Here is a 13,833-nt window from a genome sequence, read left to right as displayed (position 1 = left end):
TTTTGGTTGTGATCTAATAAATATGGCACTCTGAAGATCAGAGAGGTAAGCTAAGCCACTAGTTAGCCATATAGGCCAGGCAGTGGTGACACACACCTTAAATTCCAGCACTCTGGAGGCCAAGGCAGGTAGATCTCTGTGATTTCAAGGCCAGCTTGGGCTAGAGGAGATTGATCCAGTCTAAAAGAGAAAAGGAGCCTTGAAATGATGACACTCACCTTTAATCCCAGTACTTGAGAGTCACATGTCTTTAATCCCAACACTAGGGAGGTGCAGACTAAAAGGGATATTCCTGGGCCAAGAAAGGAATATAAGGTGAAAAGAGACAGAAGTTCAGGCATTCAGTCTGCGATATGTAGCGACAGATACCCCATTCAGTCTGAGGATTTAGACATAAGAACTAGTGGCTGGCTACTCTGCTTCTCTGATCTTTCCACTTTTACCCCCTAATACCTGACTCTGAGTTTTTATTATTAAGGACAAATTAGAAATTGCACTACAACCAGGAGTTAGACAAACTCCCTGGTATGCAGACAGATTAGGGAGAGGGGCTATGGCTAGGTAACAAAGGTGATGAATACCCAAGATGGCCAGCTTCTTGCTCAACCTTCTGACTAGAGATAAAAGTCTGGCAGCTTCTTTTCCCACCAACAGGCCCCCTGCTGATAGACTGTCTCAACTACTGGTCTGATCAGGACCTGTCTAGCAACAGTTGCAGACCCAGCAACCTTTGTATCTGTCTCAGACTGACTCAAACACTGAAGTGGGTGGCAGAAGAACACTTCAGAGACTATAAACTCCACAGGCCTTGAGAAAAGGCTGTGTTTTTCTGCTTTCCGAGTCCAGCTGTAGCTCTGTGAGTGCCTGTTGTGCATGTGTATTTCCTCATGCTAATAAACACCTACCTTCACCTGGCCCCCCCCCCCGGCTGGCTCTGTTGAAGTCTGTTGCCCTTCAGATTTTCCTGCCTTTAATTCTTTAACTGACAGAGAAAATGAACATGATCAAGATGCCTAGACTGTATCATCTCTCAACTGTATCAAGGAGTTAGTTTCCTTTCTAGGGACTGTAACTCAAGTCCTAACTGGGATTTGTGACATCAGTGCAGGAAAGATTTTCAGGATGAGTAAGGTTCTATCAAAATCTTTAATTCAGACTTTAGGCATGAGCATTAAAGAAGCAGAGGTGCTCAGAAAAAAAAGGACATACTCAAGCCTGGGTCCTGGCTTCTCCATAGCTTCTAGCCTAGCTACATATTTTGGGTTTCTCTTGAGTTCAATCTTAAAAGTTGTCAAGAAACCTTTTGTTTTCTTTTCTCTCTCTTATGATAAGTGAGGGTGTAGGGTGGTGGCACAGATGCTTTGGATGCAATTATAATCTGTTTAGACCAAAGCCACTAGCACTTACATCCTTTACCTATAAAGGAGACTGAGGATGAGATTCCCTAGAAAACTCCAGGTTCCCATAGGGGAAGGAGAACGACCAGAGCAGTTGTTAAATGTGCTGAAATTCCCCTTTGCTATCAGAGGCTTCACCAGTAGGCCTGAGTGAGGGTCTCCTTTCCCTTCTCATGTCCTCATAATCATCTTCTACCTCAGCAGAGACAAATGCGCAATCTTATTACACTAGGCCTTGCTTCCAGCATGCTCAAGATTGTACATAGACCTGTGGGACTTGCAACTTGAGTCTGCAAGTGTTTCTGACGTTGCCCTTGGTACCCACCAAGAACATGGTCCTCTCCCACATTTCTCTGTATTTTCAGACTCCTGAACTTGGAATTTATGTTCTTCCTCCAAAACTCCTTCCTTTTTGAGACATGTATTTTTACACCTTTTTCCCTTTCTTTCTTTCTTTCTTTCTTTCTTTCTTTCTTTCTTTCTTTCTTTCTTTTTTGAGACAGCTTTTCTCTGTCTTACAACAGCCCTGGCTGTAGTCCCAGCACTAAGATTAATGTGTGCACCTCCCCCAAGGTGCCCATGCTCCCAATTTACTCAGGAGATCTTGTCTTTTCTACTTTCTACTTCCCATGTAGGACTATACCTATGTAAGTCTCTCTTAGTGTCCAATTATTGTTGTCTAAATTCTCTGGGATTGTGGTTTGTAGGCTGGCTTTTCTTTGCTTTGGGTTTAAAATCACCAATGAGTGAGTAAAGGTGATACTTGTCTTTCTGTGTCTGGGTTACCTCACTCAAAATGATGTTTGCTAGCCTCCATCCATTTTCCTGCAAATTTCATGCTGCTGTTATTTTATTCGCTGTGGTGGTACTCCACCTGTATATATGTACCACATTTTCTTATCCATTCTTCGATCAAGAAGCATTTAGGTTGTTTCCAGGTTCGGCTATGACAACAAAGCTTCTATGAACATGGTTGAGCACATGTCCCTTGTGGCACAATTGAGCATCCTTTGGATATTTACCCAAGGGGTATTATTGGGTCTTGGCAGCTCTACTTTCAACATGACACAAATATAAAATTTTGAAATGTCTCTTAATTTTTGTTTGCTGAGTGTTATAACATATCAGTCTGCTGGTAGGATAATCATCTTGTACACTGTAAAGATTTGGCACTCATATTGGTTTAATAAATCACTGATTGACCAGCAGCCAGGCAGGAAGTATAGGAAGGGCAAGCAGACTGGGAGAATTCTGGAAAGAGAAAAGGCAGAAGAGAGTCAATCACCATCCAGACGCAGAGGAACCAAGATGAGAATGCCTTCCTGAGAAAGATACCAACTACGTGGCTAAACGTAAACAAGAATTATGGGTGAATCAAAGTCATAAGAGCTAGTTAGTAAAAAGCCTGAGCAACAGGCCAAACAGTTTGTAATTACTATAAACATCATGTGTGTTTATTTGGGACTGAATGGCTGTGGGGGCTGGGCAGGACAGAAAACCTCTGTCTACGTCAGTCTCTGTAATACTGATATTATTTAAAATTCTTAATGTCTCAAAGCTTTTCATTTCGTTTCTCTTCCTTTTCCTAAATGATTCAAATTTTGCAGAAATTAAATAAAACAACTCTTCTGTTAAGAAGTAGGCAGGAAGATGTTCATTGTCAACCAGTCCCCTTCCTTTGCTGTCTTAGAACATTTAATATCTTTGTCATTCACTCTTAATACATTACTATTTATTTTGGTCTGACATTTGTTTTATAAAATTCCTTTTATTTGTTATGTCTTAAATGTTATGCCTTAACGATGTATAATAAAGACTATATTTTCCATTTGATTTTTGCAATTTTTAAGAAAAATGATTTGGGGAGGGAGTAAGCTTGAAAAGAAAAGACTAGTCAAGTATTGTAGTGAGAACAGGGCAACCAATTGTTATACAATTGCAAACAATTGCTAACAGTTTGTTAGACAATTGCGAACAATAGCTAACAATCGTCATAAATGGCTGATTGTGAACAACCAACTGAATAAAGGGCTGGGTATTAGCAATCAACTGAAAGAACTCACTACCTTCGGACCAGCCAATCACCGGCAGCTTAGTTGGAGGTAATTAAAGCCTACTTTTGACGACACTTTACACTGATGGTAATGTTTACATGCTGTGTATAAGTTATACACATGATGTATATATTTTGTGTTATGGAACAATCAGGAAGTATATGTTCATTAATAAATTTACTGACCGTGAAACTCAAAACTTGACGCTGTTGACTTTTGCTGAGCATCTTGGGAAAGAAACATGCAAATTTAGCGTCTCGCCTGGTAGTACGTGTCCTCCAATCCCTTTGAGCGACTCTGCAGCGCTTGAGCAGATGGTCCCATTTTATCCGATGGCTGTGGGCTTTGCCTGGACCTGTCTTCCCAATGGAAGGAAGACCCCTCGAGCTTTATACCTCTAACTCCTTCAGCAGAGCCCTGTTCCCTGAAGTCGTCCTTGTACCACGTGGATAGTTTACTCCAGAATTCAGCACTACCTGCTCCTCCCCAAACCTCAGTGATCAGACCCAAACCAAACGGAGTGCAGTTCCACACCGACTGATAGCGAAGGGAAATGCCCATGCAGCTTGGATGCTCCTGAGCATGAATCGACAAGAGTCAAAGGCAGAAAAGAAAGACATCAGAAGCCAAGGTAAACAAAATCAATTCCTATTCTCCTAGAAGGTCCAAGTTCAGATCCTATAGTCTACACCAGGTGGTTCACAACCACCTCTAAATTCTGGCTGCAATGTGTGGGTCTCAGTGGGCATCTGCACTAATGTGCACATAGTCGCACATGTACACCTAAGTGTGTGTGTGTGCGTGTGTCACATGCGTGCCTGGTAACCTGCTGAATTCATTGAACCGTCAGAAACTGGGGTATAGATGGTTGTGAGACATAAGGTTATATGAGTTAATGAGAACCCGAAGCTAATGGGCCAATCAGTTTATGACTATGTAGACCTCTGTGTGATTTCTTTGGTGCTAAAGGGCTGTGGGACCTGGTGGGACAGAAACCAGGCAGAACAGAAACCCCGACAGCAAACTCTCAAGTCTCTCAAACAGGAAATAGCATGCTAGTAGTGAAAATGCCTGCCTCCAAATGGCCCTGGAGCGTTGAGTTCAGCCTGTGCCTTGCTCTAAGTAAGTACTGTATAAAGCAACGATTTTTCAGACTGGGCCTCTCCATGACTTTATGTAATCTTTTTAACCTAACTTAGTTTAAGTGTGGATGTGGGGGAGCACACGAGCCATGGCACACCTGGGGAGGGTCAGGGACAACTCGCAGGCCAGTTCCCTACTTCCACCATGTGGTCCGGGGTCAAAGTCATAGCTGTCAGGGTTGGCAGCAGTCCGTTCATCTGCTGAGCCAAACCCTGAAGCTCAGTCTCATAAGCAGCATTTGACTCCATTCTGAGGCCAGAAGAAGACTGTGTACCGTATGGAATCACACCATCTGCCCAGCACCACGCAATGTGGCACAAACTGATAAATGACATAGTTTGGGAGCTTTATACATTTTTTGGAGTGAATTTGGCTGATAGGAGTACATTGATTAAAGGTATGTGTCATTGCTGCCTGGTCTGTAAGTCTGACCAGTGTGGCTGTTTTTTACTTTTCTGATCCTCAGGCAAGCTTTATTTATTAAAATACAAATGAAATCCCACTACAATACTTCATTATCTATCCGATCTTGGTGAGTCCAAAGTGTTGTACCTAATTCACTTTTTAATCTAATTCACATTATCAAAAATTATCCTTTTATGACTCAACCTTATACACTTTACATTTCTTTAGTAAATATTTTTCTGAGTGCTGATAAACAAGGGAAAACTGTAACTATAACTCTCTAGTCTTCAACTTCCTCAAGATCCAAGAAGGAAATAATATTAACTGAGTAAGCAGGAAGTGCAAGCAAGGGACTTACAAAAAAATTGAGAAATGACAGAAACAACTGACTGGACAGTCACCCATAGTTGCTATGCAGCGTTGGGCATCCATCTTTGGCCTACAGTCCTAACATATCTGACAGACGTTTCTGTGAAGCAGGATATTCTGAAGGGCTGTCCTACTTTGTCTTGGCAGTCACTTTCTGTTCTCTTTGGTTTCTGTCCTGCCTAGTTCCCACAGTCGTTAAGACCCAAAGAAATCACACAGGTCTACATTAACTATAAACTGATTGGCCCATTAGCTCAGGCTTCTTATTAACTCTTCTAACTTACATTAGCCCATAATTCTGGTCTATGTTAGCCGCATGGCTCAGTACCTTTTTCAGCAAGGCAGCCACATGCTGCTTCTTCTGTGACTTGGTTGGGCAAAGACTGCAGAGGAATGGGCTTCCTCCTTCCCAGAATTCTCGTGTTCTCATTGACCCGCCTCTACTTCCTGTCTGGTGGTTCTGCCTATACTTCCTGCCTGGCTACTGGCCAGTCAGCATTTATTTAAAATATAATTGACAGAATACAAACCAGTCTCCCACACCAACTTTCTTTTGTGTCCTGCTTGTCCAATTGGACAGCATACTGTCAGCAGTCGAGGCAAAGAGCACTTTCTTGTGCAGTGGCTTTACTTTGGCCACAAGGAACGTAAACTCCATATGGAATTTCTTCTATGCCTATTATCTTCTCTAAAGTAGATTGGTGCTGCCAGGAGCAGACATGTCTCATTCATAAAAAGAACCTATATTATTAAAACATCTTAAATGTCATTTTCCGTATATCTCTGAAGTGTTTGAAGACAACCTATCCATCTTAATTATACCTCTGTTTGACCTTGAAAACATACCTGATATGACTACAAGTTTGATTGTATAGGTGTCTAATTGCTAACTTGCATTTGCTTATTCTTCTAAGTAGTTGGTAATAACAACTTTCAAGGACTAGAAATTTGCATTACATTGCCAAGTGAGCTGTATAGGTACAATATTTTGGACAACATTAGAAATGTATTCACAGTTTTCTAACAAAATTAACCTCAAATTTGTATCAATATTTAAAGATTATATATCAATGTAAAATATTTAAAACAAGTAGTTTGCTTTTTAAAACTTATTAAATAATCTACCCTTTTATCCTATCATATTTATCTCCCCATTTTTTCTTTTCAAAACAAGAACCATGAATCTAATCTTCTTTGTTTAGCTTTTTCCGACCATTACCAATAATAACTTTTAGCTAACTACCCTAAACAATGACAAATATCCATCACCCATTTAACAACCAAAACCACCCACTCTGCCTCTTGGGAATGTGGGCACTGTGTTCTTAAATTTACTTCCTGCTGTCTGGGATTAGCAGCATTTTAGGGGATCCTGAAGAAAAAGGGTTAATTGTCAGGTCCTGGGAGAAGTGGCTGCAGCATTTGATGTCCAGTCCCTGTGTAATGGGAAAGGGCAGGGCTTGTCTCAAGTCCTGGCTAGAGTAGTCTGTGAGGCTGGGCCATCTCAGCGAGCCACCTCAACATTGTTCTGAGCAGTTTGTAGCCCAAAGCTGATCCTTAGGTGGTGTTTGTCAGCTTAGTGGTGTTATGATAGTCCTGGCAGAATCATCATTGTGGGGCCCCATCCTCCTTTCAGAGACTTCAAAGGTCATTGTTAGGTGTGCTCATCATTCTCTGCAGAAAACTGATAAGACTCAACCTGAAATCATGGACAGGAAGGTAGAGGAACCATTTTCTAGAATTTGTATTCTATATGACCGCTAATATTCTGACAAAAACTTTTAAAATATATGTATTACCTTATTTTGGGATAATAGTTATTCTTATGAAAAAGTTTTAAGAAGTCAACATAAAAGTCTGAAGGAATCAGGAATTGCGAGGCCCTAAGAAGCACAAAAATCACCTAGGCTCTGCGCCCTGTGTAGAGTACAGGTGACAACTCCCCATGAGGATGGGGTCTGACTGAGAAGCAGTCAGTGCTCAAGACAAAGGCCTTGGGCCAGAGAGTCTGGAACACACAAAATAGTCCGGGGATTAAAGCTGAGCCAGGCCCTCGACATGGTTCAGGCTCCCTTTTAGGTCTTTTAGCTACATCCGTTCCCAGATTTTTTGTTTGGGGGGTGGGGTGGGGCTGGTTGTGGTGGTAGGGGTTAACTGGCATACATCTCTTCAGTTAAAGAAGCACCCTGCCTGTATGCTTAAGGTTGCTGGATTCCCTACATTTTATCTGTGAGTTTATGCAGGTCCTCCTGCCTTCTGCATGCTGGCTTTAGAACTCTGACCTCTCATGACCTTGCCTTGTCGTTTGCTCTTTCCATCCACCCCTCACTCACCTCCCTCCTCCCATTTACCCAACCATCCATGCATCCATGCATCCATGCATCCATCCATCCCCAGCGGCAACAGCCTCCCCCGAACCTACCTAAGGCAACGCAGAGAGAGGTAAAAACAGGTGTCCCTCCTCCATGAAATACAGCTGGAAGAGGAGAACAAACTCATGGAGCCAACGAAGGCAGAGACCTAGATCAGAGGGTTAAAGGGAGCTTGCTGTGCTCTTGTCTGGGATGTGTCCTCCCGAGGGCCCCAGCAGGGACACATGCAAACACCTAGGGAATCGAGGCTGGACACAACCAGTGCAGGGCAGCAGACTAGGTTTGCAGCCTACCTACCCAAACCAATGAGGTGGACTCGGGCTGCGTTTTGCTCAACGTGCTTCCTTCCTTGTGAACAGGATCTACCAGCTCCCTGTGGCTGGTGTGACAATCGCCCAAGCAAGGCAGACAAGATCAAAACGACCTGCCTGGTAGTAGGCATGACAACGAAAACATAGTGGTTGTTGTGGTAGCAGGAGTTGTTGCTGAAACTATTGTTGTTTTTATGCTTATTATTATTATTATATTATTATTATTATTATTATTATTATTTAACCAAAGAACGATCGAGGTAGTGAACAGTGAGGCAAGATTGTGATGGTTTTAATAAAAGGATGAGGCGGCGTGGGTTGACAGTGAAAGCCCCCAAAGAAACAAAGGCCAATGCTAAAGGAGTGGTTGTGCCAAATGGGACAAAGACAGGGCCAAAGAGACCATCGGGGATGTGGGGTAAGTCCCGAAGTACACCAGACCACCAGCACCACCAGCACCACCACGCCCTACCCCACACCTCCCAGCCCCGCACAGACACACACAGACACACACAGACACACACACACACACACACACACACACACCGAGAGACACACCCGGGCTCTATTGGCAAATTAGGAGCTAGGGAGCAGCGAGGCCAAAAAGATCAGGTGGAATGAGGGTCCAGCCAGGTGCGGCGACGGGAAGGCGTGTTTGTGTGTTGTCGTGCACATAAGTGTCGGGATTGCTGTCCAGGGGAGCGATGGCAGGCGAGGCGAGGAGATGAGGGTTAGGGAGAAAGGTCTGAAGGTGAGTGAGTGAGTGAGTGAGTGAGTGAGTGAGTGAGTGAGTGGTATCCCGAGGGCAGGCAGGGTGTAGGTCTGGAGATGTGTAGATGGTAAGGGTGGGTGGGAGTGAGTGAGTGAGTGAGGGGTATCCCGAGGGCAGGCAGGGTGTAGGTCTGGAGATGTGTAGATGGTAAGGGTGGGTGGTTGGAGTATGTTTGTTATTGTGTGAGTGCGTGGGTAGGCGTTGTTGTTGTTGTTGAGGGTGAGGTGTGTTTGAAGCAGTGAGTGTGTGTGAATTGTGTTGAGAAGCAGAGGCTGGGCGTCGCGCGAGCTGTGCAAGAGTAGGTGAGAAAAAAAAATGTGTAGCCCAGGCTGGCCTCGAACTCGTGATCCTCCTGCCTCTGCCTCCTTCAGCAAATCCTACCGGCGTGCGCCACCACAACCGGCGAGAGGGCGCCGCCACACGGACCTACTCGAACCTGCCCTCACATTACGTCACCCTCCTAGCCACGCCCCCTGCCTGCTCACAACCACGCCGGCCCGCCGGCCCGCCGGCCCGCCCGCCCGCCCTGCTCTCGCGCCCGGACTCTCGCTACAACCTACACAGGCGCGCGCACGCACGCACGCACACAAACCATCAACACCTCCTCACAAAAACAACACTCCACGCTTACACACACACACACACACACACACACACACTCACGCACACAAACGCACGCAACCAAGACAACAAAACCACCGACAGGCTCACACCTCCCACCCAGCCCAACACCCTCACGCCCGACGCCCTGCGCCCTACACCCGGGAAGCCTCTTCACACTGCGTCGCCCGCGACTCCGGCGCCAGCACGAACGACCCCTGCCGGTCGGCCCGGGAACACCCGCTCACCGCCGCTCACCGCCCGCCCTCCTGCCGCTCACACTGGCCTCCTCTCACTCTCCTACAGTCCACTCGGGCCCCAGCCCTGGACACCCAGCCGCATCGCCCAGCGTCTCTCTCTCCTCGCTGCTCCCCCTGCTCCGGCCCTGTCGCCCTCCAGACTCGCCTGGCAGACAGCCGCACCACACAGCTCAGGAAGCGCCCGCCGGACCCCGCACCCGGGCAGGCAGCCTCCCTCGCTCGGGCGCGCTCAGGCACCGCGAGCCTCGCCCTTCCTCACTGGTAGGAACTGGCCCACAGCAAAACCAAGACCTCAAACTCTCAACTGCCGCTGGCCTTCTTCTCCGTCGCCCCCCCCCCCCCCCAACCCGAGCTCAAGCCCCTGCCCCTCCCACCTCTCACCGCACACCCTCCCCCAGCGAGCCCGCAGGCTCATCGGGAGCACCACGGTCCCCATCCGGTAGGCTCCCCGGACACCCGTGGCTTCGGGATTTCCACGCGACAGATACTGGCTGCATGGCTGCATGGTTGCATGGGTGCGAGGACGTGTTCGGGGATGGGCGAGTGGGTGCCCTGGACCTGGACACCTTGCTAGGAGCAGACAGGTGACCAAACACCCGCTGACACGCAATGGAGGACACGGTGAGATCTCTCTCCCGCACCACCACCCTCCTACCCTCGCGACCCTCTCCTGCCGCCGCGCGTCCCCAGGAGGCGAGGGGTTGGGTGGGGCTGGGGTGGGGGGACCAGAGCGGGAGCCGCCTCCCGGCACCACAGGGCCCAAGCCCCCAAACACAACTCAGGGACGTCCTCCCGTCTGGATCCAGGTCGTCTGTATCTTCAGAGAAGCACACCCGGACACCTCATCCCAGCTCACCCATCCCAGGCACCATGCCTTTTGGTGCTCAACTCCTCAATCTCAGACTCCACTTGACCGTCGACTTGGATTGACGACACCCTGAACCACTTGGGATGACCACTTTGGCAAAAAAGAAATCAGAATTTCAAGGCAAGGCAGAAACCATGAAAAGAAAAGCCAGACACACACTCACATACACGCACACTCACACAAACTTCACTAACACACCTACAGAGATAAATGGGGGAGAAAGAGACTGGCTGAATGACAAAGAGAGACTCTGAGTCTGTGTGTGTGTGTGTGTGACAGAGAGAGTTTGTGTGTGTTTATTTGTGTGTGAGAGAGAGATAGTGAACAATAGAGAGATAGATAGATAATATGTATAGGCAGACAAGCAGGCAGAAAAAGACAGAGAGAGAAAAAGAGAGACACAGAGAGAGAGAGGGAGAGAGAGAGAGGGAGAGAGAGAGAGAGAGAGAGAGAGAGAGAGAGCAATAGAGTGATTGACCAAAGAGAAAAGTGGAGAGTGGGTGGAGTGGGGTCTTACACCCCTAATCCCTGCACACGGGTGGAAACCGAGGCTGGAGGATCAACTAAAATTCCATGCCATCTGGGCCTACCCAGTGTCACAGCAAGATCCCCGCTGGCAAAAGCAACATGTATCAAGTCGATAAATTTAAACCAATCCATACCAAACGAAAGTTATAAAAAAAAGAAAAGAAAAAGGCCCAATGAACGTATAAAAAAGAGGCTTCATGAAAGGCGAAGAAGCAGAGGAGAGCTGGGGTCGAGGGAGAGGTGGGGATCGGGGTCGGGGACTGCCCGCAGCTGATGGCTGGATTTCAGCGGATGGAGACCTGGGTCCAGGGAAAAGGAAGAGAGAGGGCGGTCACTAGGAAGAGAGCAAGCTCTCCTGCCACTCCATGCCTCTTCCCTCTCGTGCTCCTGCTCAGAGCAAGAAGCCGGAAAACACCCGTCAGCTCTGCTTTTCCTTCCTTCTGGTTCCTCTTCTTCTGGAAACCGGGGACCGGTCCCAAGGCCGGCTTGACTTCAACCAGTGTCCAGTACCAGGAGGTAGCACCTCCGCTTTGACCGCCAGAGTCCCCGCCCACACACACCTGTGGGGACTCAGACTTGATGGAGACTTGACCGGGCTGGGGGTGCTCTGCAGACACGGGGACCCGCAGAGTGACGATCGGAGTGAGGCAAGAAGGAAACCTGGTCCTGCACGAAACCTGGTTCTGCACGACTCCGTTTTCGGTGTCCTTTCAGACGTCGAGAGTCTGGCACACGCCCGGCAATTTATTGAGGCCTATTGAAGCACACCACCATCTATCTTGGGAAAAGGCTTCCTGGCGATAGATCACTAACACAGTTTCGTGTGTACCACAAAGCTTAAGATGTGTTTCCGTTGGAACTCTTTGTAAAGTGCAAGATGGGTTCCCCTGCCTGAGAAACACTGCTCATGAGCCCAGGGCGGCCTCACTCATCCTGTGTGTGGTGTGGGTCGATGGAACCCTTCTCATCTGGTGCCCAGGACTCACACAGGAAAACACAGAAATTTACTTGAACATCGGGGACAGTAGCCACTGAGTTCAACGTAAAGGTCTGAAGGAGTCAGGTGTGGCCAGGCCCTACAGGGAGCACCTGCAGGAGAGGTCACCTAGGCTCTGCTGCCTATGTAGAGTACAGGTGACATCTTCCCATGAGGATGGGGTCTGACTGAGAAGCAGTCAGTGCTCAAGACAAAGGCCTTGGGCCAGAGAGTCTGGAACAAACAAAATACTCTGGGGATTGAAGCTGAGCCAGGCCCTCGACATAGTTCAGGCTACCTTTTAGGTCTTTTAGCTACATCCATTCCCAGATTTGGGGGAGGGGGTGTTGGTGGTGGTGGTGGTGGTAGGGGTTAGCTGGTATACATATCTTCAGTTAAAGAAGCACCCTGCCTGTATGCTTAAGGTTGCTGGAATCCCTACATTTTATCTGTGAGTTTATCCAGGTCCTCCTGCCTTCTGCATGCTGGCTTTAGAACTCTGACCTCTCATGACCTTGCCTTGTCCTTTGCTCTTTCCATCCACCCCTCACTCACCCCCTCCTCCCATTTACCCAACCATCCATGCATCCATGCATCCATGCATCCATCCATCCCCAGCAGCAACAGCCTCCCCCGAAACCTACGTAAGCCAATGCAGAGAGAAGTAAAAACAGGTGTCCCTCCTCCATGAAATACAGCTGGAAGAGGAGAACAAACTCATGGAGCCAACGAAGGCAGAGACCTAGATCAGAGGGTTAAAGGGAGCTTGCTGTGCTCTTGTCTGGGATGTGTCCACCCAGAGGCCCCAGCACAGGGAAATGCAAAAATCTAGGGAATCGAATCTGGGCATAACCAGTGCAGAGCAGCAGACTCAGAATGGGCTTCTTCTTCCACAGAGGGCATCAGCCCGCCTCAGCACTGACAGTGATTCTTGGTGAGCCCCTGAACTGAAAATGCGACCAGAAATTTCATGTTGTCATGTCGAAAGACACTACGGAAAGAAACCAACCTGCCAGCCTGCCAACCAACCACCCAACCAGCCAACCAACAACAATGAACCGGACAGAAAAAACCTCAGAGTCGAGCTTTGTATTCAAAGATTTCCAAACAGTCTAGGTTTGCAACCTACCTACCCAATCCCTGTTAGGTGGACTCGGGCTGCGTTTTGCTCAACATGCTTCCTTGTGAACAGGATCTACCAGCTCCCTTTGGTTGGTGTGACAATAGCCCAAGCAAGGCAGACAAGATCATAAGTACTTGCCTGGTAGTAGGCATGACAACAAAAATGTGTTGGTTGTTGTTGTAGCAGTAGTTGTTGCTGAAACTGTTGTTGTTTTAGTTGTTCTATTTTTTATTATTATTATTATTATTATTATTATTATTATTATTATTATTATTTTATTATACCAAAGAAAGATTGAGGTTGTTAGAGAAAGAGACATACATACACACTCACCTACGCACACTCACACACATATACACAATACTGGAGAGAGTCTGAGTACCCAATACATCTGAGGCACAACCCAGTCCAGTATTAATTGTGTCCATCTGGGTCAACTCCTTTTGACACGTCTTGGGAGAGCCAGGCAGAAGACTGGAAAGACCTCCCCACCCTCAGGAGTCTCCAGGGAGAAAGCTTGAGAAAAAAAATCCTGAAATGTGGACGGAAGTTATAACAATGGATGGGTAGATGGGTGCCTGTGTGCATGGATGGAGTACAGGGAGGAGGTTTGTTCAGATGAGTGGCTGGTCAACTCGCTGTCTTTGCAATCCTC

At 47.2% G+C, this 13,833-nt stretch overlaps 1 protein-coding gene across 3 annotated transcripts; it reads left to right on the top strand.

Moving 5' to 3' along the window:
- The first annotated feature begins 3,728 nt into the window (after positions 1-3,728).
- On the top strand, positions 3,729-13,360 carry LOC119807357 (U1 small nuclear ribonucleoprotein C-1-like). 3 transcript variants are annotated; one of them, XM_042054496.1, is made up of 4 exons: positions 3,729-4,082; positions 4,496-4,573; positions 9,730-10,304; positions 10,490-10,820. In XM_042054496.1, the coding sequence occupies exons 1-3, from the start codon at positions 4,022-4,024 to the stop codon at positions 10,269-10,271; spliced, it is 681 nt and encodes a 226-aa protein (XP_041910430.1). In that variant the 5' UTR covers positions 3,729-4,021; the 3' UTR covers positions 10,272-10,304; positions 10,490-10,820. The 3 variants fall into 3 exon arrangements, 2 of the variants coding, with proteins under 2 accessions (XP_041910430.1, XP_041910429.1); XM_042054495.1 differs by having other exon boundaries at positions 9,730-10,820; XR_006020742.1 differs by lacking the exons at positions 9,730-10,304; positions 10,490-10,820 and adding an exon at positions 12,952-13,360 and having other exon boundaries at positions 3,733-4,082.
- Positions 13,361-13,833: the final 473 nt, after the last annotated feature.

The sequence above is a fragment of the Arvicola amphibius genome, chromosome 2 (genome assembly GCF_903992535.2).
Source record: "Arvicola amphibius chromosome 2, mArvAmp1.2, whole genome shotgun sequence".
NCBI lineage: Eukaryota > Metazoa > Chordata > Mammalia > Rodentia > Cricetidae > Arvicola > Arvicola amphibius.
Note: the sequence above shows the minus strand (reverse complement) of the source record. Positions and strands in the feature narration are given on the sequence as shown.